The 25,727-nt window shown below is 41.2% G+C and overlaps 2 protein-coding genes across 4 annotated transcripts in view; one reads left to right on the top strand and one right to left on the bottom strand.

The window, feature by feature from the left end:
* The window catches only part of Spata9 (spermatogenesis associated 9), a 31,104-nt gene extending 19,145 nt beyond the window's left edge, over positions 1–11,959 (top strand). The window contains exons 4-5 of the mRNA XM_041663740.1: positions 1,296–1,391; positions 11,675–11,959. Of these exons, the coding sequence (XP_041519674.1) occupies positions 1,296–1,391; positions 11,675–11,959 (381 nt within the window). The remainder of the gene's footprint in view (positions 1–1,295; positions 1,392–11,674) is intronic.
* Positions 10,795–25,191, bottom strand: Rfesd (Rieske Fe-S domain containing). Of its 3 annotated transcripts, none has more exons than XM_041663743.1 (4): positions 25,146–25,191; positions 16,550–16,722; positions 16,424–16,458; positions 10,795–15,371 (listed from the first exon to the last, which is right to left on the bottom strand). In XM_041663743.1, exons 2-4 carry the CDS (start codon positions 16,719–16,721, stop codon positions 15,108–15,110), a joined length of 471 nt encoding a protein of 156 aa, XP_041519677.1. In that variant the 5' UTR covers position 16,722; positions 25,146–25,191; the 3' UTR covers positions 10,795–15,107. The 3 variants fall into 3 exon arrangements, with proteins under 3 accessions (XP_041519677.1, XP_041519675.1, XP_041519676.1); XM_041663741.1 differs by lacking the exon at positions 25,146–25,191 and adding an exon at positions 24,675–25,119; XM_041663742.1 differs by lacking the exon at positions 25,146–25,191 and adding an exon at positions 24,233–25,114.
* Positions 25,192–25,727: the final 536 nt, after the last annotated feature.

Below are 25,727 nucleotides of genomic sequence, written 5' to 3'. Positions count from 1 at the left end.
AATTGAGTGTCTATAAAGCACATATTTGGCAGTACTGCTGTTTTATTTAAGCTAAGTAAATAAAACATTTTATAAACATTAGGGTCATTCTGTCTGCTACCCTGTCAGTTTACGAAGGGGGGCAGCACAACACCTGTAGCATAAAAATTTATTAAAATACACTTCAGAAGCACGCTTAAAGGCTGCAGAATATATTCTTGGTTAAAGTTCATTTTCCTAACCTGTCTGCTATCATTGATTATTTTGGCTTTTTTTTTTCTTGATAGTGTAAATAACTTTTGCAAAATGAGATTGTCTTATGCTGCCCAGGCTGCCCTCAACCTGCTGTGCTGAAGGAATCCTCCTGCCTCAGCTTCCCTTCCACCCCCAATGGCTGAAACACATGCTCTTATGTGTGGGTAAATTTTTGATTGTTTTGGGGTTTTTTTGGTGATGCTAGGGAATAAGTCAGAACTGCAGCATCCTAGGCAAGCATGCGCTTGCCGAGCTCCAGCTCCAGTCCCAGCGTTAGCATTTCTAAGGCTGTGCATGCAAGTTCTTCCTAGCATGACTGCACTGTCTACTGCATGTTTCTATGACTATTAGTTACAGCCCTACCGTTTGGACAGTCACCGAAGCTGATGAATAGCATGGCTAACTGCACTTCACTGGGAGGGGTAAGGAAATGCCTCATTTCATTGCCTGTTCCATGCAAAGGGGTGGCTGTATGAAAAATCCCCTTAAACTGAATATGCCACACTGGTGTGCTTAGGATCATTAGCGTAGATCCTTCAGAGCCGCAGGCTGGGTAAGAGCTGGGAGCCTGGCCTGAAGCTTACTGATTGTCTAAGGTCAAGGCTGGCTGTAGCAGTCCCATGATTAACATTTCCAAACAGGTCATTAATCTCCAGGAAATGCTTAGCATGTTGATTACTGTAGGCTTAATTGAGGCTGTGAATAATTTAGTAAAGAATGATTGCACGGATTTGGACAGAGAAAAGCCTTTTCTAATACTCAGGGGAGCACCTCCTAGCCAGCACATTTCACAGCTGTAACCCTGAAATATTTCAGGTTTCAGAAACAGAAATTTCTGACTTGTGTAGATTTGCGGCTGGTTTTTATTAGTAAAGGGATATGTCTTCTTGCTAATGGGAGAAGCAAAAAATAATGGATTTTCACAGGGTGAGAAGCCCAGATAGTTAAAAATAGAGACAACTTTCTTTAGATAAAAAGTTTAAATTATCTTAATATTGTAAAATATAACATCGAGATCTTGAAATTTTTCGTTTTAATAAACTTTTTTGTTGTTTTTGCAGGTCAGAAAGGGTTCTTTGTTTGAAATAATTTCTTTTCCAGCAAAAACTGCTTTAACCAGCATAATGTATGCTTCCTACGCAGCACTAATTTATTTGGTAAGTTAACTGCTAGATTCTAACACAAATGTATTTCACACATTGTTAGAAGTAGCATACTATGGCATTTGGTATCAGCTTTAATGTCACCAGCCAAGGCACACCACTGGCAAAATGATTCCATACTAGTCGTCTGATTCCTGCCCAACAACCTCGGGACACAGTTTGCTTATATGATTTTACTTCTCTAAAGGTAATTGCTATCTAATGAAATTTAATCAAATTTAGTAAATTTGATAAAATTTAGTCAAAACAGATTACTTTTGCTTTGAGATATCTTGTTGTCTAGTGATAGCCATTGTTTCATGATGGTTTTAGTTAGTATTCCATTATTTGGGGACTATGACTTTGAAGAACACAGCTACTATATTTTGACTATCAGTAGTGGGCATGACAAAAATATAAAAGATTGTATCAATTATATGAATTTCCATCCATTAAAAATATCCATATAGGCTTTATTAAAAACACAATTCAAGAAAGGTCTTATCTTGACGAATTATCACAAAATCTATTGTTCTATTTCGCCATGAGGGAAAACATTGCCAGGTACCACAACATCATTCTTGCTTCTCTTCCATATGTGTGACAGACATTTTGACTTGTGGGTGATTCAGCTTTTTAGATTGAATGCAGATTGAATCATGGCACACATTTTCGTTCACGTCTGCTGCTGCTGCTCACCATTGTCATTATGAAATTCATTACTTATTATAGCAGAGTCTATTCCTGTCCATTGCTGTATAGGGTTTTAGTGATTGATACTCAACTACCCATGGGCATTTTAGATCGCTCCTAGTTTGAACCTTCACAGCTGCCATACATATCTTTGTACATGTCCTTTGTTGAAACTGCTAGGTTGTTCAGAGGTTAAGAGCACTGGCTGCTCTTTTACAGGTCCTGAGTTCAATTCCCAGCACTCACATGGGGGCTCACAACCATCTGTAATGAGATCTGGTGCCCTCTTCTGGCCTGCAGGCAGACATGCAGACAGAACACTGTATATAAATAAATAATTGCTAGGTTATAGGAAATGCAAGCACTTATCACTAAACACATGCTGTAAAAAAGCTTTGAAAATGGCTTTTAGCAATTAAAGCACATCCTAGAAGACCATAACAGTCCTATTGCGTCACCAGTGGTACTTGATACTGTCAACATTTTCTATTTTAGCCATTTTTTAAGGGGGTGCTATAATACTGCTTCTAGTTTACATGTTCTTGATTATTAATGAGATTGATTAGCATTGCATAAATTAATTGGATATCTCATCTGTGAATTTCTGTTAAAATCTCCAAAGCAATGGAGACAGCTAGCCTCAGGTGAGACCTCTGAGACCTTGAGCCAAACCAACCTTTCCTTCTTTAAAATGGGTTTTCAGTTACTTCTCTGAGCAATGAAAAGCCACTTAGTATAGTTCCTTCTGTTGATAGAGGCCTTTCACTTTCAGTCTGTGTATGACTTTGTTAGTGATGTGAGTTCCTTGCAGGCAGAATTTCTTGGGATTTGTTTGCAGTGCAAATCGGCCAGTTTGGAAAGTGTGTGTGTGTATATGTGTGTTATATGTATATGTACACATGCATATATGCACAGAGGCAAGAGTATATTGGAGATCTTCCTTGATCATTGTTCACCTGGTCTTTGGAGACAGGCTCACTGAACCTAGACTGCATCAGTTCAGCTAGGCTGACTTGCATAACCTGAGGGGATTCGTCTGACCCTCCCCCTCCCCACCAACCAGTGCTCAGGTTCTACTGTGTGCTGGCCTGCTTCTTTGTATATTTAAGGCATATACTCCTGTTTACATAAGGTATCCAAACTTCTCATTGCTACTTGGTTCTAAAATCTTCTTGCACTGGGAATATATTGGAAGTTTTCTGCTCTTTCACTGAATAAGCTTCTCTGTGTCTTTTATAACTTGGCTCCTTCATCAATACTGGTTATTCATAAACCTAGTCTTCTAATCACTGTCCCAGTTACCATTCATACTGGTCATGACTTACCTTTCCACTGCCCTCTGAGTGTGCTATTGTTCATTCTTCTTCAGCCTCCGACACTATGCCTTCCAGTTGACTTTGTTTATTGGTGAGATGTAAGTGACTTTTCTATTTTCTAGTTCGAGTTTCGCCTATACTGGTGGTTTGGCTATTTCATTCAGCTGTTCACTTGTATTCTATTCAAATTCAGTCATCATTTTGAAGAACAATCTCTGAATTCCTTGCCGTTCATATGCCTCAGTATCTTTGGATTCAGATATGAACTTTTGGAGAAGTTCTGGGCCTTGTTTTACTCCTAGCTCTTGTATTTCTATATTTGGGTTTGTACACCTATTACACAGACATTTAATGTTATGTGAGGGTCTTAGCAAAAAGCCTTTTCTTTCCTTTTTTCCCCTTTTGGTTTTTCGAGACAGGGTTTCTCTGTGTAGTCTTGGCTGTTTTGAAACTCACTCTATAGACCAGGCTGACCTTGAACTCAAAGATATCCTCCTGCTTCTGCCTCCTAAGTGCTGGGATTAAAGTTGTGTGCCACCACTGCTTGTCTAGAAGCCTTTTCTTGAGAGTTCTGTATGAAGAATCACTCAAAGGGATGTAGATAATCATAGTAACAACAGGAAAACAAATCTTCTGGATACAGAAACACAGCAGACAAGTATAAAACATAACAGCAATGCCACTACCAATAACAACAGGAAATAATGAGGCAGAGACAATATAGAATAAAGTAAAGAGCTAAAAGCAGTAAGACAGGAATTTAAAAATCCAATTAAAATGAAAAGTGTAATTAGACACAAGCAAGAAAAAAATAATGTAAAGAAAGGAAGAAAACACTCAATCCTCCCCCTAGCTGAGGCCCATGGATGGCAGCTTCTTTCCTGTCCTCTAACAGTGCAGCCAAATGTGACTGGTGGGGAAGTGGGATGGTGGACGAAGATGAGGCCTGTGGCCATTGACTCCCCCACCAAACAGACTAGTGTCCGAGCTTGCTCTGCCCCGCCCTGCATTTTCTACTTGGCTTGGCCAGTGATGCGTGTGGCAGAGCCGTATTCACCTCACAGGCTTTCTGTGTGCATGCTAAGGAGCCATGACAGCCCCAGCAGTAACAGGGCTGAGTGGGCATGCCTCTCCTGAACCTCAACTATCTCTGATAGGTGAGTACGCTCTTACTCCAGATGCCCAGGCAAATGTCCAAGTGTATCTTCAGACACCCTAAAGAGTATGGGAAGCAAACAGACAGCTAACCTCTGACTGGTGATGGGAGAGAGGGAACCCGTGGGAAGTGAACTTTATCTACTGACCTTTCAGCATTCCAACTGAGAATAAACTAATAAACAGGGGTGGGTACTGACCGCTGTGCCCCCACATCTTGCACTTCCCTCTGCAGAAACTTCTCAATGACCAGCAGAGCTGCTCTTCTCCTTGACTGTCACCTTGTCACTGCTCTGGGATCCTCAGGGCCTTGGAATTTTGACCTTTGTGTGGAGTCTGAAATCCAGCGTAGGGCAGTCCTTAACAGTACTTCCTTTTCACACTGGATCCCAGCAAGACACTCTGAGCAGTGAGTCACCTTCAGAACAAACCGCAGCACTGGACAATGAGGCTTGCACGAACTATGGATTTCTCCTGCTGTTAAGATGGTGTGGCAGCATCACTGGGACTCTCAGCACTCTGACGCACCTTGGTATTCTGGCATGAAGGCTGGAGCTGCGGACTGTCTGGAACCTTTGCCGAGCGGCCTTGCTGCTTCGCTGTCTTTCAGTTCTCCCTTCTCTGCTGTCCTCCAGCCTTCACTCTTTCTGTCACTGGACTGGCTCTTCTCGCTTGCAGAGTCATGCGGAGGACACTTCTATCCCACCATACTGCTACAGAAGGCATCAGAGCCGTCCTTGTGGGAGTGGATGCAGCTCTGGTTTTCTTGAAAGAATAGAAGCGAAAGGTTTGAGGCCTCAGGCTGCTCTCCTGCCCTGTCTTGCCTGCTCCTTACTGTAAAACACATCAACATATATCTTCCCTTCTTCCCTTAATTTTTTTTTTAACCCTGCATCCTCCACCTCTTGTTTGCTGGGATTACAGGCCCTTACAACCATGCCTGGTTTATGCATTGCTTGAAACCAAGCCTATGATGTCTGTGCACATTAGGCAAGAACTGAGCTGATTTATACCCTCAGCTCTTCCTGTTCAATTTAGAATCAGCTAGTCAATATATGTGCATGTGCGTGCACACACACACACATGCATGCACGCACACACACGCATGCACGCACACACACACATCTACATACCTGTTTGGATTTTAATTTAGACTGCATCAAGTTTATAGATTGTGGGAAAAGTTTAATATTGATGCATGTTGCAATATGATAAACCTTAACAAAATGTATAAGAATGTAGTAATAGGAGCGGCGGGGCTGCGTCCCCAGCACCCCGGCCGCCTGCTAGCTTATGCCTGAAATAACAACACACAAACTGTATTCATTTAAACACTGCTTGGCCCATTTCTATCTAGCCTCTTCTAGGCTAATTCTCACATATTAATTTAGCCCATCTCTAATCATCTGTGTGTAGCACCCCAAGGTGCGCTTACCGGGAAGATTCTAGCCTATGTCCATCCTGGGTCGGAGCTTCATCGATTGCGTCTCAGAGAGCAGAGCTATCGCATCTCTCCGGGAGAGGGGAGCATGGTGTCTCTGCTCCAGAGAGCAGAGCTGTCGAGTCTTCGCTCACTTCCTCTTCCTCCCAGCATTCTGTTCTGTTTATTCCTCCCACCTATGTTTTAACCTATGAGGGCCAAGTAGTTTCTTTATTGCTTAACCAATGAAATCAACAGATTGATATATGACACTCCCACATCACTTCCCCTTCTTCTGTTTAAACAAAAAAAGGAAGGCTTTAATTTTAACATAGCAAAATTACATATAACAAAACAGTTATCAAGTAAAAATTGCAATATTTATATCTATTTTATCTTTATCATAACTAAGGAAAACTATAACTAACTATTCTTAACTCCATCAAAGACTCCAGAAAGATACAATATTACCTAAGCAAACAAGAAATAAGCAAACTCTAGAAATGACAGAGACATCTCGCTGCCTGGACAGTCACCCAAAGTTCTTTTATACCGTTGGGGCATCCATCTTCAGCCTTCAGGCCCATAGTATCCAGCAGACATTTCCATGATGCAGGAAATTTCAAAGACAGTTCAGTCACTTTCTGCTGTGTCCTGCAGAATGTCTCATAGACTCTTTCATAGATCAGGAACCCCGAAAGATCATCTCACCTTTAGGCAAGTTCAGCAGTCCTCTCTCTGTGGGTTCTTTGTGTCCAGTTTATGCAACAGTTCAGGCAAGAACAGTTTCTTGCCCAAATGGCTACCAAACTCCATAAGGTGCCTCTCTGATGCCCATCTTCTTCTTGAAGTAGATTGGTGCTGCCAGGAGCAGACTGTTTCATTGTCATGAAAAGCCCTAAGTTATTAAAACATTTAAAATGGCATATTCTATAATCTTTGAAAAATATGAAGAATGCTTATCTAAAATATATCTATGTACATCTAGAAAATCTTAACTAACATGACTACAAACTTGACTATTATGATTATCAACTACCTATATACATTACATTTTTAAATGAACTTACCTTACCTTATCACAATACCTTAATAAAGATCAGAAATACATATACATATAACAAAATTGACCTTAAATCTCTATCAATAAAGCAAAATCTATACTAATGCAAATTATTCATACCTATATCATATCCCCCTTTAAATGTAAAAGAAAATTTATAAACAATTTTTGGGAATATGGGTGCAGTTATTTCTCCCCAAACTGCTTCCTGCTGAATGGGGGCGTCATTAATTAGGTCTTTTATGGTATAACCTGTGTGCTATTTTCATCTCAGTTGGTAGTTGAGCGAAACAATTTTCTGAAGATGTTCACAGCAACCCTTCAGGAGGGCGTGGTCCATCATACCATATCAGAATAGAAGAAATGAACAGGGTCTCATCCTCTGTGAAAACAAAATAAGAAACTCCTTTCCAAAGCATCATGTCCTTAGATCCAAATTTCAAAGTCAAGGCATTTTCAAAATATCTATGTTGGATTAGTTCAGCAGCATTTATAAATAAATATCTTTTAGCAGCTGTTGCTCTTTCCTCAGCATTCAAATAATTCAAAGAGAGCATAATAGCATACAGTATCAAAATTCTCTGTGTATTTTCCATCTTTGTGTGCCTTATTTTAACCTCTATTTTGTTAATTTTTACTTTTATTTTTTGCTTTTTGAGACAGGTTCTCTGTATCTTTGACCTGGAATAACTCTGTAGACCAGGCTGTCCTTGAACTCTCAGAGATCCACCTGTCTATGCCTCCCAGGCATTGGGATTAAAGGCGTATGCTTACTATACCTTGAACTCACAGAGATCTGTTTGTCCCTGCCTTCTAGGCACTGGGATTAAAGGCGTGTGCTACCACACCTTAAAGTCACAGAGGTCAATCTCCCTCTGCCTTCCAAGTGTTGGGATTAAAGGTGTGTACTACCACACACAACAACTCTCTTCCTTTTTTTTTTTTACTTTAAGAACTTCAACTTTTAGCTTGCATATATTTTCAACACACTGTAAACCATTTAGAAATTTTCTTTGTCTTTGAATCTCTCTTTACTGTATATCTCTCTTTTTCTGACCAAATGAGTCTTTAATTTACCAAGCAATATCAGTAGGACTAAAGCCGTGGCTTTGCCGGCTAGATCCAGTCCATTCCTTAGCTTTCCAGCCTCATGGCTGAGGTACTGGCTGTAGCCATGTTTACTGCCACAACTCTATGGCATTTCAAGGTCCCTGCCAGCAAGTAAGTTGCAGCATTATGTCCATAGACAACACACAAGTCCTCTCTCTGTAGCTGGCCCTCCTGTCTCAAACAGTTAGAGTTTGCCCTGGCAGGACGGCCCAGAAACAACAAGGTTTTTTCCTGCTGCTGAGTCAGAAAAATTTCAAAATGGAGGACGTACCATGTTGTGCTAGCTCTGGGGCTGCCAGGTAGGAGCGGCACTCAGCACTTTAATTCTGAGACTGAGCGTGCAGCACAGAAATTCTTTTCATCCAAGTTACATCCAAATCTGACACGCAGAGCACTGCACAGTCTAAAAACACGTTTTTTGGAGCCTGTCCTGGAACTAGCTCTTGTAGACCAGGCTGGTCTCGAACTCACAGAGATCCGCCTGCCTCTGCCTCCCGAGTCCTGGGATTAAAGGCGTGCGCCACCACTGCCCGGCTAAACTGTATGGCAGCAGGAATCCGCAATGCTCTCCCGCCTGCCTAAGCCTGATTCGGCCATCTGCCCAGGTGCAGGCAGGAGCGCTGAGCCATCAGCACATCTCAGAGCACTCTCCTTCTGATCCCAAGTGGGAACACAAACATCCAGTCCCATAAAATCCATTGAAATGCTTTAAAGCCAGAGTTCACGCTGGCAGCACAGCCCCAAGAAGCTGCGCTTTAAATTGACACCGCGTTTTTTCTGCTGCTGTTGCCGAATCAGGAAATCTCTCTATAGCACGCCACCAACAAACAGCAAAATTCTGTGTTAAACTCTCTCTCCCTTATTTTTAAGCCTTCTCAGGTTTTTAAGTGGATTTAGTCCATCACGTCTGGGCACCAATCTGTAGTAATAGGAGCAGCAGGGCTGCATCCCCAGCACCCCAGCCGCCTGCTAGCTTATGCCCGAAATAACAACACACAAACTGTATTCATTTAAACACTGCTTGGCCCATTTCTATCTAGCCTCTTCTAGGCTAATTCTCACATATTAATTTAGCCCATCTCTAATCATCTGTGTGTAGCACCCCAAGGTGCGCTTACTGGGAAGATTCTAGCCTATGTCCATCCTGGGTCGGAGCTTCATCGATTGCGTCTCAGAGAGCAGAGCTATCGCATCTCTCCGGGAGAGGGGAGCATGGTGTCTCTGCTCCAGAGAGCAGAGCTGTCGAGTCTTCGCTCACTTCCTCTTCCTCCCAGCATTCTGTTCTGTTTATTCCTCCCACCTATGTTTTAACCTATGAGGGCCAAGCAGTTTCTTTATTGCTTAACCAATGAAATCAACAGAAGACTGAAATAAACAGAGGATGTGCCATGCTCACAGACTAGCAGAACTTACTCTTTCAGTTATAAAAACGTGGTGCACACTTTTAATCTCAGCATTTGGGAGGCAGAGGCAGGCAGATCTCTGTGAGTTCGAGGCCAGCCTGGTCTACAGAGTGAGTTCCAGGACAGGTTCCAAAGCTACACAGAGAAACCTTGTCTCAAAAAACTAAAATAATAAATAAATAATTAAATAAAAAATAGAAGACATTTTATGAAGCTCATGTAAACAGATCCACACACAAAGAAACTGGGGGCAATAATGTTCTAAGACAATACAAAAAGGATTTTCCTGATAAGTAGGGGCAAATCAACTGAATACCATTGGGGTAAGTATTTTTCTTTTACCTCATACCTATTCCACATAGATTATAAATCTGTAAGTGAAACACAAAACAAAACAGCTTTTAGAATATAATAGATGAGAATGTTCTCATGACCTTGGATATAATTGATGACTTCTTTGAACAGAAAAAATCCCACACAATACAAAGAAAAGCATTAATAAGCTGAACTATATGAGAATTAAGAAATTGTGCTTTAAGAGTCTGCTATCAACATGAAAAGACAAGATATTGGAGGAACCAATGAAAAGGCACATGAGGCAGAACAGCACGACAGTGAAAGCAGGGGAGGACATGGGTTCAGGGCAAGATAGAACCCCTAGAATATGCCTCACCCCTAGAAAATATGAAATATTTTCTCTAGGTAGTACACATGACCTAAAATTGCCAGAACATCCCAAAATAAGTCCATCACCTGGGGACCAACCCTATGGGAAAACATTTCACATTCGAATCTAAGAACAATCTATTGAGGAGACGCAATGGTTATAAAAATGTATGAGTTAGGGGGCTGGAGAGATGGCTCAGTGTTTAAGAGCATTGCCTGCTCTTCCAAAGGTCCTGAGTTCAATTCCCGGCAACCACATGGTGGCTCACAAACATCTGGAATGAGGTCTGGTGCCCTCTTTTGGCCTGCAGACATACACACAGACAGAATATTGTATACATAATAAGTAAATAAATATTAAAAAAATGTATGAGTTAGATACAATAAGGTCAATGGATTTAACAAATATCTACACAATATTCCATACAATAGTAGCAAAATATGTGTGCTTTTAATCAACACATAAACGCTACTTTTCACAATATATTTGAGCCATTAATATAAGCTTTACACATATAAAAATAAGAAAGGAAGAAAAGGAAGTGAAAGAAAGACTATAGGCCAAAATATAATCTTTGATAACCCTTTATTATCTTTGAAATTAATTAGGAGCAAAAATTCCTAATATTATACTTGCAAACTGAACTCAGAACTATACCTTAAAAAAGCATCCAACATGATTAAGTCAGTTTCACCTCAGGGATGTTAGGATGGTTCTGCATTTGTAAATCAATACATTTAATACAGTATAAAACAGAAGGAAGACAAAAGTGGCATGATCATCCAATCAATGCAGAATAAACCCTGGAGATAAAATTATATCATTTGGAACAAATTGAAAGAATGAACCTGAGGTCATCCTGTTAAGCAGAAAGACACTGAAAAGAAAGTATTGTATGTTTTGTCTCATTGCGTATGAACTATAATGATCTTTTAAAACACCTACACTAGTGGACGGGCTACCAGAGAGGCAAGGCACTGGTGAAGAGAGGGTGGATGAGATTCAGATGCAATATACACATGCACGGAAATATCACAACGAAGTAATGTGTCACTGCAATAAAGGTTCTACTAGAAATCTGAAGAAGAGGGAGGAAACACTGCAGTATTTATCCTCAGGCAGTTCTTCTGTAAGGTAAACTAGTTCCTTTAGCTTCGTGACCGTGACCGATGCTGTGCCCCTCCCTCTAGGATCACTGCCATCATCAGGAATGCAGAATAAGCTGAATGAATAAACTTGCTGCATTTCTCACTTCTGAGATTAGTCTTATGCATATTTTATTTAAACACTTTTCCATACTTAGGATAAGGAATCAATCTATTGCTTGCCATGTGTCAGGGTTTCCTCAAAGGGCATTTTAAATTAAAACATGTAGATTATTGACTATATTAGACATGTTACTGACTTTTTGTGTGTAGCTGCTAGTATCTTAAAAAGAAACATTACTTTTCAACATTTTTTATTGATACAGGCAGTCTGTGTTAATGCCGTGCTGGCAAAGATAAAGAACATTTTCCAAGAAGAAGAATCCCTAAGGCAAAACAGAGAGAGTGAGAACTTTAGGAAAGCCTTTTCTGAGCCTGCGCTTCCACAGCCCATGTTCTCGGAAGGTGAAATCACAGCGAAACCTTACAGATCACTGCCGGAGAAGCCGGACCACCTTGCGACTCTCACTAAGCCTCCTGCCAACAAGCAGAGTAACAAGATCCAGGTTTTACACTCTGTGTTTGACCAATCACCTGAACTGAATGAATGAGAGATCCAGAGACAAATACCACTCCAGAGAGCTTAGCAGTCATCCATCCATGGGAACATCTCATCAGACAAAACCAGAAGACTAGTTTTCATATGCTGAATGCTCTTTTTAAAGGGGCAGAGCAGGGAAAATGATGACATCATTCTCTTGTATTTATACGGCATACAGAATAAAAGGAAACGACGTAGAAGAAATGTCTGACTACCCAGTATTTTTTATTTTTTTACATATTTTACATAGTAAATGTGCAGGTACCTAAACAGGCCAGAAGAGAGTGTCAAATCTCCGGGAGCCACCTGACAAGGATGCTGGAAACCAAACACAGGTCCTCTAGAAGAACAGAACATGCCCGTAACCACTGAGCAACTTCCCTGCCCTGACTATACAATATTTTTAACGAATAAGAGAATTCATATTTTGTTGGGCTAGAGTTTACACTGTTTATAATATTGATGTATTCCTAATTCATTTATATTTTTAATTAAGAATTATTCTAAATGCTTATTTGGAAAGGAAAATTTCATAACTAAAAGTTATACATTTTGAGGCTGAAGAGATGGCTCAGTTAAGAGCACTTGCTTCTCTTACAGAGAGGCCAGATTCGGTTCTTAGCACCCACAACTGTTTGCAACTGCAGCCCCTGGGGATCTACTGCCCTCTTCCGGCTTCTGCATACCAGATGGAGTGTGGTGTGCATACATACAGGCAGACAAAAACTTTATTTAAAAAATGCTACACTTTCAGAGATAGTAAAAACTGTATTTCTTTATATTTACAGGCAGAGTAGCCAAGTCTCTCTACTGATTTTATAAGTCATTTGTAAAGTTATGAAGGACTTGAAATTCAGATGCCATAAATTTATAAAAAAATTGCATATCTGATAAGACAGAATGATAAGGTGAGGTTGTTATCTATTAATGGAGTTTGGTCATATCCTCATTCCGGCTATGAATTCCTGGCTCAAATGATTGTCCTGCCTCAACCTCCTGAGATGCCAGGAGTACAGGGTCACAGCACTGAACCTGGCAAAGTGATCACTTTTATTTCCAAATTTAAAGATAAAAATTTAGAACAAGACTCCATATTGTCCATCACTGCCATTGGCTCCTGACAGAAATGCTGCTATTCTTGGTCGCCTAAACCAAGTCCTAGATTTGCTGAATGGCGCAACTTCAGTTGCTTTCAAGCACTTTATATTCTAAGATATGATAAGATTTGTGAATATCCAAGAAATAACAGGCTGGTATGAACTCTGCCCAGAGATGGCATATTTTCTGAACCCAGAGAGTAACTGTTGATGGAAACATTGTTGAAATGTCCAAGTCTGGCTTGTTAGTGTTCTCAGAAATGAGTAACTTTTGTGATGTGACCCATATCCCAAAAGAAAAGGAAATGTACTACTATACAGCAGGAGGTCCAAGCACCCGTGAGTCACTAGGTGGGTGCCGCGGCCCACACTGCAGTCCCCTGTGCGAGAGCAGTGAGTGCTGCTAGCCAGTCGTCTCTCCGGGGCTCCTGGCTCATTTTCACAACAACCCAGTGAAAGAATCCAGGTGAAGGAGAACGTTAAGCACTAGGTATAGACACTTAATTCACCCTGCATCATGAAAATTACTATGTTTGAGACTTAGTTTTATTTTTAACAGTCTCACCACGAATTCATAACCTACACACCCTTTTTGGCCCCATTTACACCTACATTTTACTGAGTGAGTGCTAAGTTCTGCATGACAGACACCAGGGTGCTGCTCTATATGCTCAATAAAAAGCACGATATGGGTCCTAGGCAGTCAGAGCAGCAGTGGCCACAAATTACTGGTGTAGTAAGGTCAGGGTAAACCAAGAGAACATCAGTCTGCTTGTAAACTCTGAGGAACAAATACTACATACACATTTATGGGAATCTGTACACACACACACACACACACACACACACACACACATGCATGCACATGCAGGCACGCACACACACACGCACGTGCACACACACACACACACACGCACACACGCACATGCCGGGTGCGCGTGCGCACACACACACATGCACGTACGCACAAACTGTTCTCCAAAATTCTTTTAAACTTCTATTTGAAAGTTTCATGCAAACAAAATACTTTGGTTCCTAAGAGACTTTGCTAACGTGGGTGGTTTTTTAAATTCAGAAATTAGCCCTGTTAAGAGACAAGTCAAACCAAGTTTTATTTGGTTTTGACATCTAGCACCCTCCTTCTCCCTCTCCTGTAGGGTCTCACTATGGAGCTCTGGCTGCCTGGAGCTCACCGTGTAGACCAGACTGGCCTCAAAACCACAGAGATCCACCTGCCTCTGCCTCAGAATGCTGGAATCAGAGATGTGTACCAGTATGCCTAGTTTTAAGTTTCTCATTTTTAAGTTCAACACATACATTGGCCTCATTAGAAGCAATTTTGACATATAAATAAATGTCTGCTAAACATTTGTAAGCAAAAGTATACAATTAAAATTTGAGTGTCTCAGTATACCTAATTTTACTTTTAAAACTGTAAAAACCATAATTTAAAACAGGAGGCAGATAATTTGTGGACAAAGCAACACAAGAACAGAAGAATGCTGGGAACCATAGAAGAGAGGGATGGAGGCCATTCTTTGACTGTTCCCAAATAAACCTGCGGATTTAAAGAAATCTTCTCCCACTTCAACTTTTCCTGTTACACCTTCTGTTTTATCTGTTACTGACCTTGTAACCTTCCTAACTGGATCATCTGAGCCTCTAAAGGACAGATTCCAATCAGTCCAGAGAGGGATGGGATGTATTCTGTCGACCTTCAGTGGCCCAGAGTCATACTAAAGTAAACGTGATTTCAAAACCACCAAATCCAGGACTTTAAAAAATACTTGCTTTTATTTTTATTTATGAGATGTGTGCTGGTGCCCACACAGGCCAGAAGATTCCCTGGAGCTGGAGTCAGAGGCGACTGTGAGGTGTGAGGGTGAGGAAGAAGAGCAAGAGCTCTGAGCCACTGGCCCATCTGCAGGCCCTGGAAAAACCGGTGGTTTTTAAAGTTACATGTACCTATGTTGGAAAAAAATTATCTTTGGTACTGGAACAAAATAACTGTAAAATATTTTTAAACATACACGTAATTTTGCTGCCATATGTATTTTTTAATCAGGAAGAACTCCGAATCACTTTGAATTCACCAGTAGCATAATAATCAGAGTCACATTTAAAAGGCTCCTTAGAAAGTGTCACATAAATGTTGCCATTGTCCACTGTCACAGTGTGTATCCTTTGCTTTATTCCCTTGGAGCACCACTCAGGTCTTGCTGATGGGTCTTTAGGGTTTATAGACTGGTATAATCCTTCTCCTGTTGCCAAAGTGATTTTGTATTTATGCCAGGGGCAAACTATACATGGTTGTCCATTGAAATCCTAGAGGGGAAAAACAAAAGATTTAATAGGCTGACATTACAAGTGTTTAAGATAGGTTTCAGATTTAGTTAAGAATCTAATGCAGGAGAATCGGGTTAAAGAACCACACCAGGCGGACTTGCATGCACTCAGGATCAGAGGATCTTGATGCCAGCCTGGACTACACAATGAGACTGTCTCATAAACAATGAGGAGCTTGCCAGTGGGATGGCTCAGCAGCCCTTGCCACTAAGGCTGATGACTGAGTTCCTGGGAACTCATGTGACGGAAAAAGACAGCCACCTCCACACAGTTACTCTCTTTTTCCATGCACAAATAAGCAAATAAACATTACAAATGTTTATATCAATATATTTAAATAAATACTAAAAAATGTTTATTACAAAAGCAGTGTTTCCCTCTCCTATTTCCAATTTCCAAGTTATCCAGCCCTAAGCAAAAGGAGGACAATGGAGTTTCTGTTGCCAGCTAGAACTTAGCGGGAGCACCAGCAGAAGAGGGCTGGCTGGCAGAAGACCAAGCTGCCTCTGAGCCACAAAAAAGGGTTGGGGCTTCCAGTGCTGCCAGAGGAATTTTCAGTAGCTTCTAGAAGAATTGTAAGGCCTGGGAGTTACTGAAGGTCTGAGTGCAAATGGCCATGAAATCTGTGGTCCCAACTTTCCAACTGTCCTAAGGAGCATGGGCACCACCTGGATCTGCTTTAACTTTTCAACTGTCCTAAGGACGTGTTGCCAAGCCTTAAGGAGCATGGGCACCACCTGGATCTGCTTTAAACACAGCTGTTTGCTTAACTTCAGGAAGCATTTGTGGGAGTGGGCTTCTACATGTCCAATAGGTACCACTCTGTCAAGAGTGCTGGGCTGTGGCGGACACACTGAGTAGCAAGTTCTTCATGGGCTAAAACCCTCGACAGTTCTACAGTGCTCACATCGGCATGTGCTTTAGTCCTGTACACCAGAAACAGACATGCTAAAGTGGTTCCCACAGAGGTTCCAATAATAAAAATATTGGAAACATCTGAATTTGCTTAGAGTAAATTTAATTTTACATACCTCAATTTCTCCCAAGTGTAAGGGTCCTCCAGAATCTGAAAAGGAATTGATATTATATCTAATCACTAAACTGAACTTTGACAGTTTTGTGATGAACAAGTACAAATTCTAAAACCAAAATCTTACGGTAACAGCGAATGTCCATAGCATGGTATTCCCCTTTGTGGTAGAAAATGACCACTTCTCTGTCATGGACAACAGCTGTCATTCTTTCCGACTTTCTAATGTCATCCTCTCGGCCAACACAGACAGAAGTGTTCTTGTCGTCACCACCTTCTTCAGAGACTTCAGGGTCCATGCTAATTAGTAAGGGGAGAAGAAAGAAAAGAGAGGAAGGGATGTGAGAAAAGGAGAGGAGAGGAAGGAGGAAGGAAGGAGGAAAACACTAGAAGTGGTCCTTTCTAGTATGGACACAACCTATAGATAAATATTGAGTTGTCTGAATTTTTTGAAACTAATGAATGCATTTTTCTACAGCTGTATAGAATGTTGTTGGACTTTTTAAAAAGTATTTATTATGTATACAATGTTCTGTCTGTGTGTGTGTGTGCAGGCCAGAAGAGGGCACCAGACCCCATTACAACTGGTTGTGAGCCACCATGTGGTTGCTGGGAATTGCACTCAGGACCTTTGGAAGAGCAGGCAATGCTCTTAACTTCTGAGCCATCTCTCCAGCCACTGTTGTTGGGCTTTTTAAAAAAATTCTTTGTTCTTTGATCTCTTTTGTCTTTGGGAGGCCACCATTCAGCTCCCAAATAATCACACAGAATCTTATTTTTACTTATAAATGCCTGGCCTTAGCCTGACTTATTTCTAGCCAGCTTTTCTTAAATTGTCACATCTACCTTTTGCCTCTGAGCTTTTATCTTTCTATATTCTACACACCTTTCTTTACTTCTTACTCCATGGCTTGCTGTGTGGCTGGGTGACTGGTCTCTGAAGTCCTCTACCCCATCTCCTTCTCGCTCCTAGATCTCCTCTTCCCGGCTTTCTCCTCCTATTTATTCTCTCTGCCAGCCAGTCCCACCTATCCTTTCTCCTGCCTAGCTTCTGGCTTTTCAGCTCTTTATTAGACCAACTAGGTGATTTAGACAGGCAAAGTAAAACAGCTTCACAGAATTAAACAAATTCAACATAAAAGAATGTAATATATCTTTGCATCATTAAACAAAAGTTCCACATCATAAACAACTGCAACCTATCTCCAGCTAACATTCCACAACAATAGAACACTTGTAAATACTAGATTATAGCTGGTCTTTTCTCTGATTTATGGACCCAACACCACCAAACCAAGGAAAATTCCCCACTATCAGAAAAAGACAGGCAATTTCTGAGCAGCGGCATACAGCCTAAGGCTTCATGCCCTTTCATTCCATATCAAATTCAATATCAAAGAACATCCAGCTGTTCTCTGCACTATTTCTCTCTGTTGAAGGAGTCCGTGGATTCTTGGGTACCCTTGGTGGGTGCCTCACTTGAACACAGTCTTTGTTTACCCCATCAGATAATCACTCTCTGCAAGAGAGAGGTGTGGACAGGTTTTCACACTATTTTCACACATAGACACTAAGATGATTTCCCCCTTTGACACTAAGAGGATTGTAGAGTCTTTTATTCACTCTTTCTATTGTAAGTAACTCAGTGGCTTGTGTATATGTTAAGACTATAGTCACATTCCAGTGATTCCATGTGGGAAGAACCATCATGACATCACGGTTGGGGTGACTTCATAGAGCAATCTCTTCCTACTAGATGTCAATGTATGGGGTCCTGTAGGTACCCGAACTGTTTATTGGAGCAGTTACTTCAATTCCTTTATTCTGTGACAAAATGACAGAGGTTAAAGTGTCCCGGTCACATCTAATCACACTGTTTACAATACCGACAGAGAAGCTTCTTCTTTTTCTTCTTTTTTGTTTGTTTGTTTGTTTTTCGAGACAGGGTTTCTCTGTAACTTTGGAGCCTGTCCATAGAGAAGCTTCTTCTTCTTCTTTTTTTTTTTAATATTTATTTATTATGTATACAATAGTCTGTCTGTGTGTATGCCTGCAGGCCAGAAGAGGGCACCAGACCTCATTCCAGATGGTTGTGAGCCACCATGTGGTTGCTGGGAATTGAACTCAGAACCTTTGGAAGAGCAGGCAATGCTCTTAACCTCTGCTTCTTAAGGAACAACTTTGGTAGTCATCTTTAAAAGCCATCAGAATTACAAATGATGTTATCTTCAGATTCTCCTGAGTTTTCTCATTAGAGATGATCATTTTATGAATGCTTTCTGATCAATGACTATGTGACTGGCACTTCAGGAATTGGGACATGCAAGCTTTCTGCCCTTGTTCTACATGGCTAGACTGATATCAAACAAATATATAAGTAAGAATGACACAAGATGAAATTATATTGGGTGATCTGAGAGAAAGTAACAGGGTGAGGAAATCTTGCAAAGAACCAGACTATAGAGTAAGATAAACTACCCCCCCAAAATGAACAGACTATAGAGTAAGATAAACTACCCCCCCAAAATGAACAGACTGTAGAGTAAGATAAACTACCCCCCAAAATGAACAGACTGTAGAGTAAGATAAACTACCCCCCCAAAATGAACAGACTGTAGAGTAAGATAAACTACCCCCCCAAAATGAACAGACTGTAGAGTAAGATAATCAAACTCCCCCCACCCCAAATGAGTCAGACTTGTGAAGAACTGGTGGGAGAGAATTTCATACTGAGAAAGAATGAAAGCCCAAGGGAAAGAAAAGGCTTAGCTAATTTGATGAACAACAACAACAGACAAACCTGGACAACACTACGCAAGACTAGCTAGCAAGACTAGTTAGGCTGCCTGCATAGAGGTGAAGGACACCACTAGAGGTGACAGAGGGAGGGTAGCCAGTCTAGGGGTACTGGGAGTTTTGCATGTGTTCCTTTAAAAACATTGCTCCAGGGTGACTTGGCCAGAGTGTTCTGAGGTGGGGGGAAAAAAGAAATGCGGCCTAAGCCCACCCTGAAAGCTTGTGTTCAGAGACAAGAAGAAGACGTGGAGAGAGGCGACACCGGCCCAGCATCCAGTGACTGTTAATCAAATGAAATTTATTACTCTATCATCTGCCTTAAACTGCAAGTAGGTAATAATCAGAAAAATAAAGGCAGTCAATAAGGTAAAATCACTAACTGATACATGAAAAAAACTGGGGCTTCCCAGGAAACCATTCTGTTCTAAAACTGGTTAGGAAAAAGCTCAGAGTATCCTGCTCCCTTTGTGTAAACTGACTTAGTTTTGACACTTCAACTCTCCTTAAAAGCTTATATCCATAATATAGAACCCTCTGTTGCCCATATTTCAAAGTGCTTTGGGCCAAATGTGGAAATAACAAGGTGAAGAAAGAAATCAGGATTAAAAAATGAGTTGATATTATTCCTAGAGACAGTCTCGGCTACATGTCTGCTCAACCCTCAAGACTACCTACTCTGTAACACTGTTCAACACGCAGTCCCACAGCTGGATGTTTACAAGGCGTGCTTGTTTGTGAGACAGGTCTTGTGAGTCTCAGCTGGCCTTGCACACCGATCTTCCTGCCTTCCTCTCCTAGTGCTCACATCACAGGCATGAGCGACCACACCAGGTCTATGCAGGGCTCTGTGTGTGCACTGCAAGCACTCTACCAACTGAGCTGCGTCTCCAGCAGCAAGTGCTGTGCGTGTGCGTGTCAAACATAGCCCTCCAAATTCAAAACCAAATCCTTCTAAAGGTTTGTAGCAATCCTAGATCTTATCTTACATAATATTCTCTCCCTCTTCCCCACCCCCCATTCCCATTTTTAAAAGGTTATTTTATGTAAATGGTTATGCTGCCTGTGTGTGTGTCTGTGTACTACATGTTCATGCTTGGCTGGTGTCTGAGGCCAGAAGACAGCATCAGATTTCCCCGGAAACCAGAATTACAGAGGATTGGATGCCAACTCATAGGTGCTAAAGAGCAAACCTGGGTCCTCTAAAAGAGTAGCCAGTGCTCTTAAACCCCTAAGCCATTGCTTTAGCACCTTTGAATTTCATCTAAACAATTTTATAATTGTATGAATTTGTTATCAGAGTGTGAGATTTACAACTCTGACTTTAGCAAGATAAAGAATTTTATATGAATGAGGAAATGAAGTGAATAAAAATGATGTTTGCTATCGATAGAGACTCAACTGCTGTTAACCACACTAAGTGGACTGGGAAATACTCTTAGTATTAAACTTATGCAGCTGTCTACAATTGAAAATACTATGACACACACATCAGCTTCAAAGACCCCAGTTGTCGGTCGATGACCCTCAGTCTGCCTTCTAAACCACATTGATACTGACATATTCACAAGGAGCTAACATCTTGACCAACCCATTTCAGTCTGAGGTTAACATTTTACATATATGTACCCACATATCCAATTTGTTTAAAGGAGAACTTGGACCTAGATTAAATGACTCCAACCCATAAACTTTACAAAGTTAAGAGGAAAAAAAACTATGACTCATTTTAAAAGCAAGTTTATAAAAACAAAAACTTAGGAAGAAAATCTTTATTAGAAGTGAGCTTTGGAAAAGGAGATTTATCAGCTACTCTAACAAAGCAAGTGCTACACCAGGCAGAAGGTAGGACAAATGTTAGCATCACAAGCCCAGCACTAAGATAGGCAGAAGGTAGGACAAACGTTAGCATCACAAGCCCAGCACTAAGACAGGCAGAAGGAAGGACAAACGTTAGCATCACAAGCCCAGCACTAAGACAGACAGAAGGAAGGACAAACGTTAGCATCACAAGCCCAGCACTAAGACAGGCAGAAGGTAGGACAAACGTTAGCATCACAAGCCCAGCACTAAGACAGGCAGAAGGTAGGACATGTGAAAGCACCAGAGGCCTGGGCTTGGAGGGGGAAGTCAGTGTGTGCACTGGTAAGGAGAAGCCAGAGCTTTCACTCAGTGTATAAACTTCACATAGATTAAGTTTAGGAAACTACTCTGGAGTCTGTAGTCAACTCCTGCTCTGAGTAACCTAGCTGGGCTGGGATGCAGCTCAGCAACAAAGCATGTGCTGATAGCCCATGCCATGATTTCTAGTCCTGTGGGGGGGGGGGGAGGCGCTGGAGTTTAACTTGGCATTTAACTGTTATTTGAAAAAACTAAGATATATGCTGTTTTTAAAATTATCCCACAATAGAACAGCAAAAATAAGTTTAACAAGAAGAGCAAGGGGCCAGCTGTGGCACACACATCTTTAATCCCAGGTCTCACAAGGCACAGACAGGTGGTTGCCTGTGAGTTCAAGGCTAGCCTAGTCTACATAGTGAGTCGCAGACCAGCTAGGGCTATATAGTGAGACTCTGTCCAGAGGTAATAAAAAGGTAAAGGGGACCATCACCACAGTTTTTTTCTGGGTTATCTGTGACCGACAAGAAGCTGGGACAATATGTCTCTGTGCTCATTGGGTTTTGCTTGATTTCGTCAATTACATGAATTGCTAGTGGGAGCATTTACCTTCAGAGCTGGACTGCAGTCTTATCAGATTTCATTGGAAGAACACAAAGGAAGCAAATAATAAGAAAACAGAAAACAAAAAGGAGAGGAAAGGTAAATAGGCTGAAGTGAAAGGAAAAAATATATTGAATTTGCAACACATATAGCCCTCAAAGTAAGAAGCAGAAAACATGAAGACTCCCTATGGACAGTAAGTAAATGTCAAATAGACAAAGAAAATGGACAGAAGACAAGAGCAAACAGTTCACAGATGAGGAATTCCAAGTGGCCAACAGTCACATGTGAAGATGCTTAACCTCATCAGAAAAATAAAATGCAATGCAAAGCCCAAGCTAGGATATTTACATCCAGCAGACTAGCAAAAAGTTATAGGAGGTTGGCAAGAATATGGTATAACCAGTAGTGATGGCATTGCCAAAGCTGATCAGTCATGACCCAATAGCCCACTTGAGGCATGTTGAAAGAATGACCACACCAGCAATAGATAAGAAACAACATAGCCCATTAGAGGCAGGATGGATAATTTGTATACTCATTCAATGGAATGCTGTATTGCAGTAGAAACGAACTCATTTTTAAGCTTTCATTTCTTTTAATCATGTGCAAAATCACAGAAAACCAAACACCATGTTATTCATGAATACAAGCTTTGTGAGTGTTTTCATTATTATTTTATTTTATGTGTCTTGGTATTTTGCCTGCATGTATGTCTGCATTTATGTCAGGTGCCTTAAAGGGCTGGAAAATGGCATAGGATTCCCCTAGAACTGGAGTTACAGTTTGAAGTCACCATGTAGCTGTTGAAAATCAAGTCCAGGTCCTCTGGAAGAGCACCATTCTTAACTCCAGAGCCATCTTTCCAGTCCCCATGAATGCATGTTTATAAACTTACAGAGAAAAGTAAGAGGATAATAAAAGTATTCTTTAAAGCCTCAAAAATGTTGTTAGGTCTTAGATTTAAAGTTATTCTTTCTAGTATTTAAGTTGAATCCTACTTTGTCTTTGTTGCAAGGTCATGAAAAAGAAGGTTTTGAATCCCTAGAGCATTTTCCCACACAGAGATAAGAATGAACTACTTGAGAATATATTAGGTCAAAACTTAGCAATAGATAAAAGGTTAGCGCCACCACCACCACCACCACCAAAAAACAGCAAACGGCAATAGATGTAGACTAACTCTACAGGTTAACCTCTCCTGACAATCAGACAAATAAAACCAAATGCAGCCTCCCTCAAATTTCAGTGTTCGAGCATGGAACATTTACAAGGTTTGACTCAGATCAAGAAAAACTGCAGTGCACTCTGAAGGGGCTGATAAGGAACAGAAGGCTCCACATGATAACAGCTTCAAAAAGCTATGATTACAGTCTTACATAGAAAAGTACTATCTTTCAACTATCCATGGTACTATTTATGATATGAGATAAATTATTTAAAATTAACACCTATATTGTTCTTAATTACTGTGAATATCACAGTCAATTTAGGCAATGAGTCCATGCGCTCACCCTTAAGAATTTAAATTTTGTTACTCTGATACACTGTTCATGCATGCCTACATATGCTTACATATTTCCTCTATTTTAAAAAGAACTTTTAAAGAGGGGAGTTTTTTACACTAACATAAAATTGTATGTATTTGCAGTCTACATGATGTTCTGAAGTACACATACATGTGGAATGACAAAACCTAGCTAATTAATTAGTTACCACACATAATTAACATGTTGTGATGAGAACATTTTCCATGTACTTAGCTTTTTCAAGAATAACTGTTAGTCACCATGTATACAATAGAGCTAAGATACCAGATTCCTTTACCTAAATAAAATAAAGTGCAAAGTTAGACAACTACTCAATTTGAGCAATAGATGATTTTCATCTTAAAAAATTTAGTTCTGCCACGCAGTGGTGGCGCATGCCTTTAATCCTAGCATGCGGGAGGCAGAGGCAGGCGGATCTCTGTGAGTTTGAAGCCAGCCTGGTCTACAGAGTGAGTTCCAGAACAGCCAGGGCTACACAAAGAAATCCTATCTTGAACAACAACAACAACAACAACAACAAAAATAGTTCTTCTGTTCCATAGTTCTCTTTTTGAAAAATGGTGGGTTTTGTTGTTGTTTTGTTGATACCTAAAATTAGGTACCTAAAAGTGAGACTTCTAAAAATAAAACTACATATTATCTAAGTGAACGTTCCCGTCAGTTTTAGAAACCTTTCTAATGCAGATAATTCATTCAAGTAAACATGCACTGGGCATAAAAGACGACATGAAAGTAAAGGTACTCACGTGTGACTCCTCTTAAGCAATGACTAAGGCGCTCTAAGAGCAAGCAAGCACTTGGCCCACACACTATCCCAATGCTTATCTCCACGGTGACACACTTGGTTTTAGGCTCAGGGAGGGAAAATGCTTTAGCAGTTTTATATCACTTTGGATGAATAAAAACATACGGCCAGCTACATTTGATGAATGACTACTAGCTTGGACACTGCATGTAAAGGCTCATTACTCCTGAGCTAACTAGGTATTGCTTTCATGTAATTAGCAGTCAGCGATTTATAAGAACATGTGACCTGAAAGAAAGTCATCTTGAAAGCCACAAAAGCCGTTCAGCAAAAATGCATAGAGGTCTTTATATTAGCGGTGCATACGTGTATCAGGAAACATGGTTCCTGGTCTAGGAGTGCTAATGCACAAGACTGTATCCACAAATATTTAAAAAAAACACCTGCTCAATTTTAATGAAGTCATGCAGCTGAGCAAATTACCGCCAGCGTCTGGTATTAAAGAGGACAAGAAGGTTCGCCTGAGTCTGAATCCCTGGAATACGCTTGATTTGGGGCTGTGCTGCATTAAAGGTCGTCATCACAGAGTGCGGGGACGGAAACTGCTTTAATACACCTCTGCTATTTACAGCTGGGTGCTGCCGCCGGGAAGAGCCCTGCAGTTCGGCTCAGAAGGCAGCGACGGACCGAGCCGGCACCAAGACGCAGTCCCAGCGGCCATTCTAGGACACGGGGGTGCGAGGGACCTGAGGATCAGCTTTCACGACTGTCGGCGCAGCAGCAGGAGAGTGCGGCCCCGCCGGCTCAGAACCGCCGCCGGCCGCCACCGGAAGCCCAGGCCCGCCCTCCGAGGGACCGGAAGCAGCGCGCCGGAAAGCTCCGCCCGCACGCATCGCCGCACCCTGAGAACCCACCTTCCGTGGCTGGGGTCCTCGCCCCGCCCCACGCGGCTCACTGGCACGGCGTCCCGGGCCTGCGCGCGCAGTCTCCAAGGGGGTGGGCAAGGCCACGCGATCGGAAGTACCGGGTCCTGGGGCTTCCGCCCAGTGTCTGTTTACTGCTTCAGCCCTGGCCTGTTATGAGTGCTTTTGATGGTGACAATGGTGACAGCCAGCCCACCCTGCTCTTCCAGCATGAGTGACATCAATTCTTTTTTAAAGGCGATTAATGGTTTCACGCTAGATTTACCCAAAGTTTAATTGCACTCAGCAATCTCACGCCTAAGAATATACCTTGTAAAAAATATTGGCAGAAGCCTCATAATTCTTGTAATCCATGTATAGGATTGTCTATAGCAATGGAATAATACCTAGGCCGATGTTCAGCTCAGTGGTTGGATAAAACACAATACGGATACGAAAACTTTGCAGCCATATACTGCATACCCAAATATCCAATTGCATGCTGTACTGAACATTGAAAGACAAAGCATATAGGTTCCCATGTGTAATATGCTCTTTTTAGTACAAATTAAGTTATTGCTTGAGATACAAATA

This window comes from Microtus oregoni, unplaced genomic scaffold (assembly GCF_018167655.1).
Source record: "Microtus oregoni isolate MIOR12 unplaced genomic scaffold, Mior012 000014F_ref0000157, whole genome shotgun sequence".
Taxonomy (NCBI): domain Eukaryota; kingdom Metazoa; phylum Chordata; class Mammalia; order Rodentia; family Cricetidae; genus Microtus; species Microtus oregoni.
This window is presented reverse-complemented; position numbering and strand designations above follow the sequence as displayed.

What these genes read in the sequence shown, in the direction of transcription:
- Rfesd (XM_041663741.1), bottom strand. Translation starts at nt 24,799, where the DNA reads ATGCAGCACAGCCCCAAATCAAGCGTATTCCAGGGATTCAGACTCAGG. An exon ending in ACTTCATTAAAATTGAGCAG is followed by an intron (nt 16,723 to 24,674) that starts GTGTTTTTTTTA and finishes CTTACTAATTAG; the next exon opens with CATGGACCCTGAAGTCTCTG. An exon ending in TATGGACATTCGCTGTTACC is followed by an intron (nt 16,459 to 16,549) that starts GTAAGATTTTGG and finishes ATTCCTTTTCAG; the next exon opens with ATTCTGGAGGACCCTTACAC.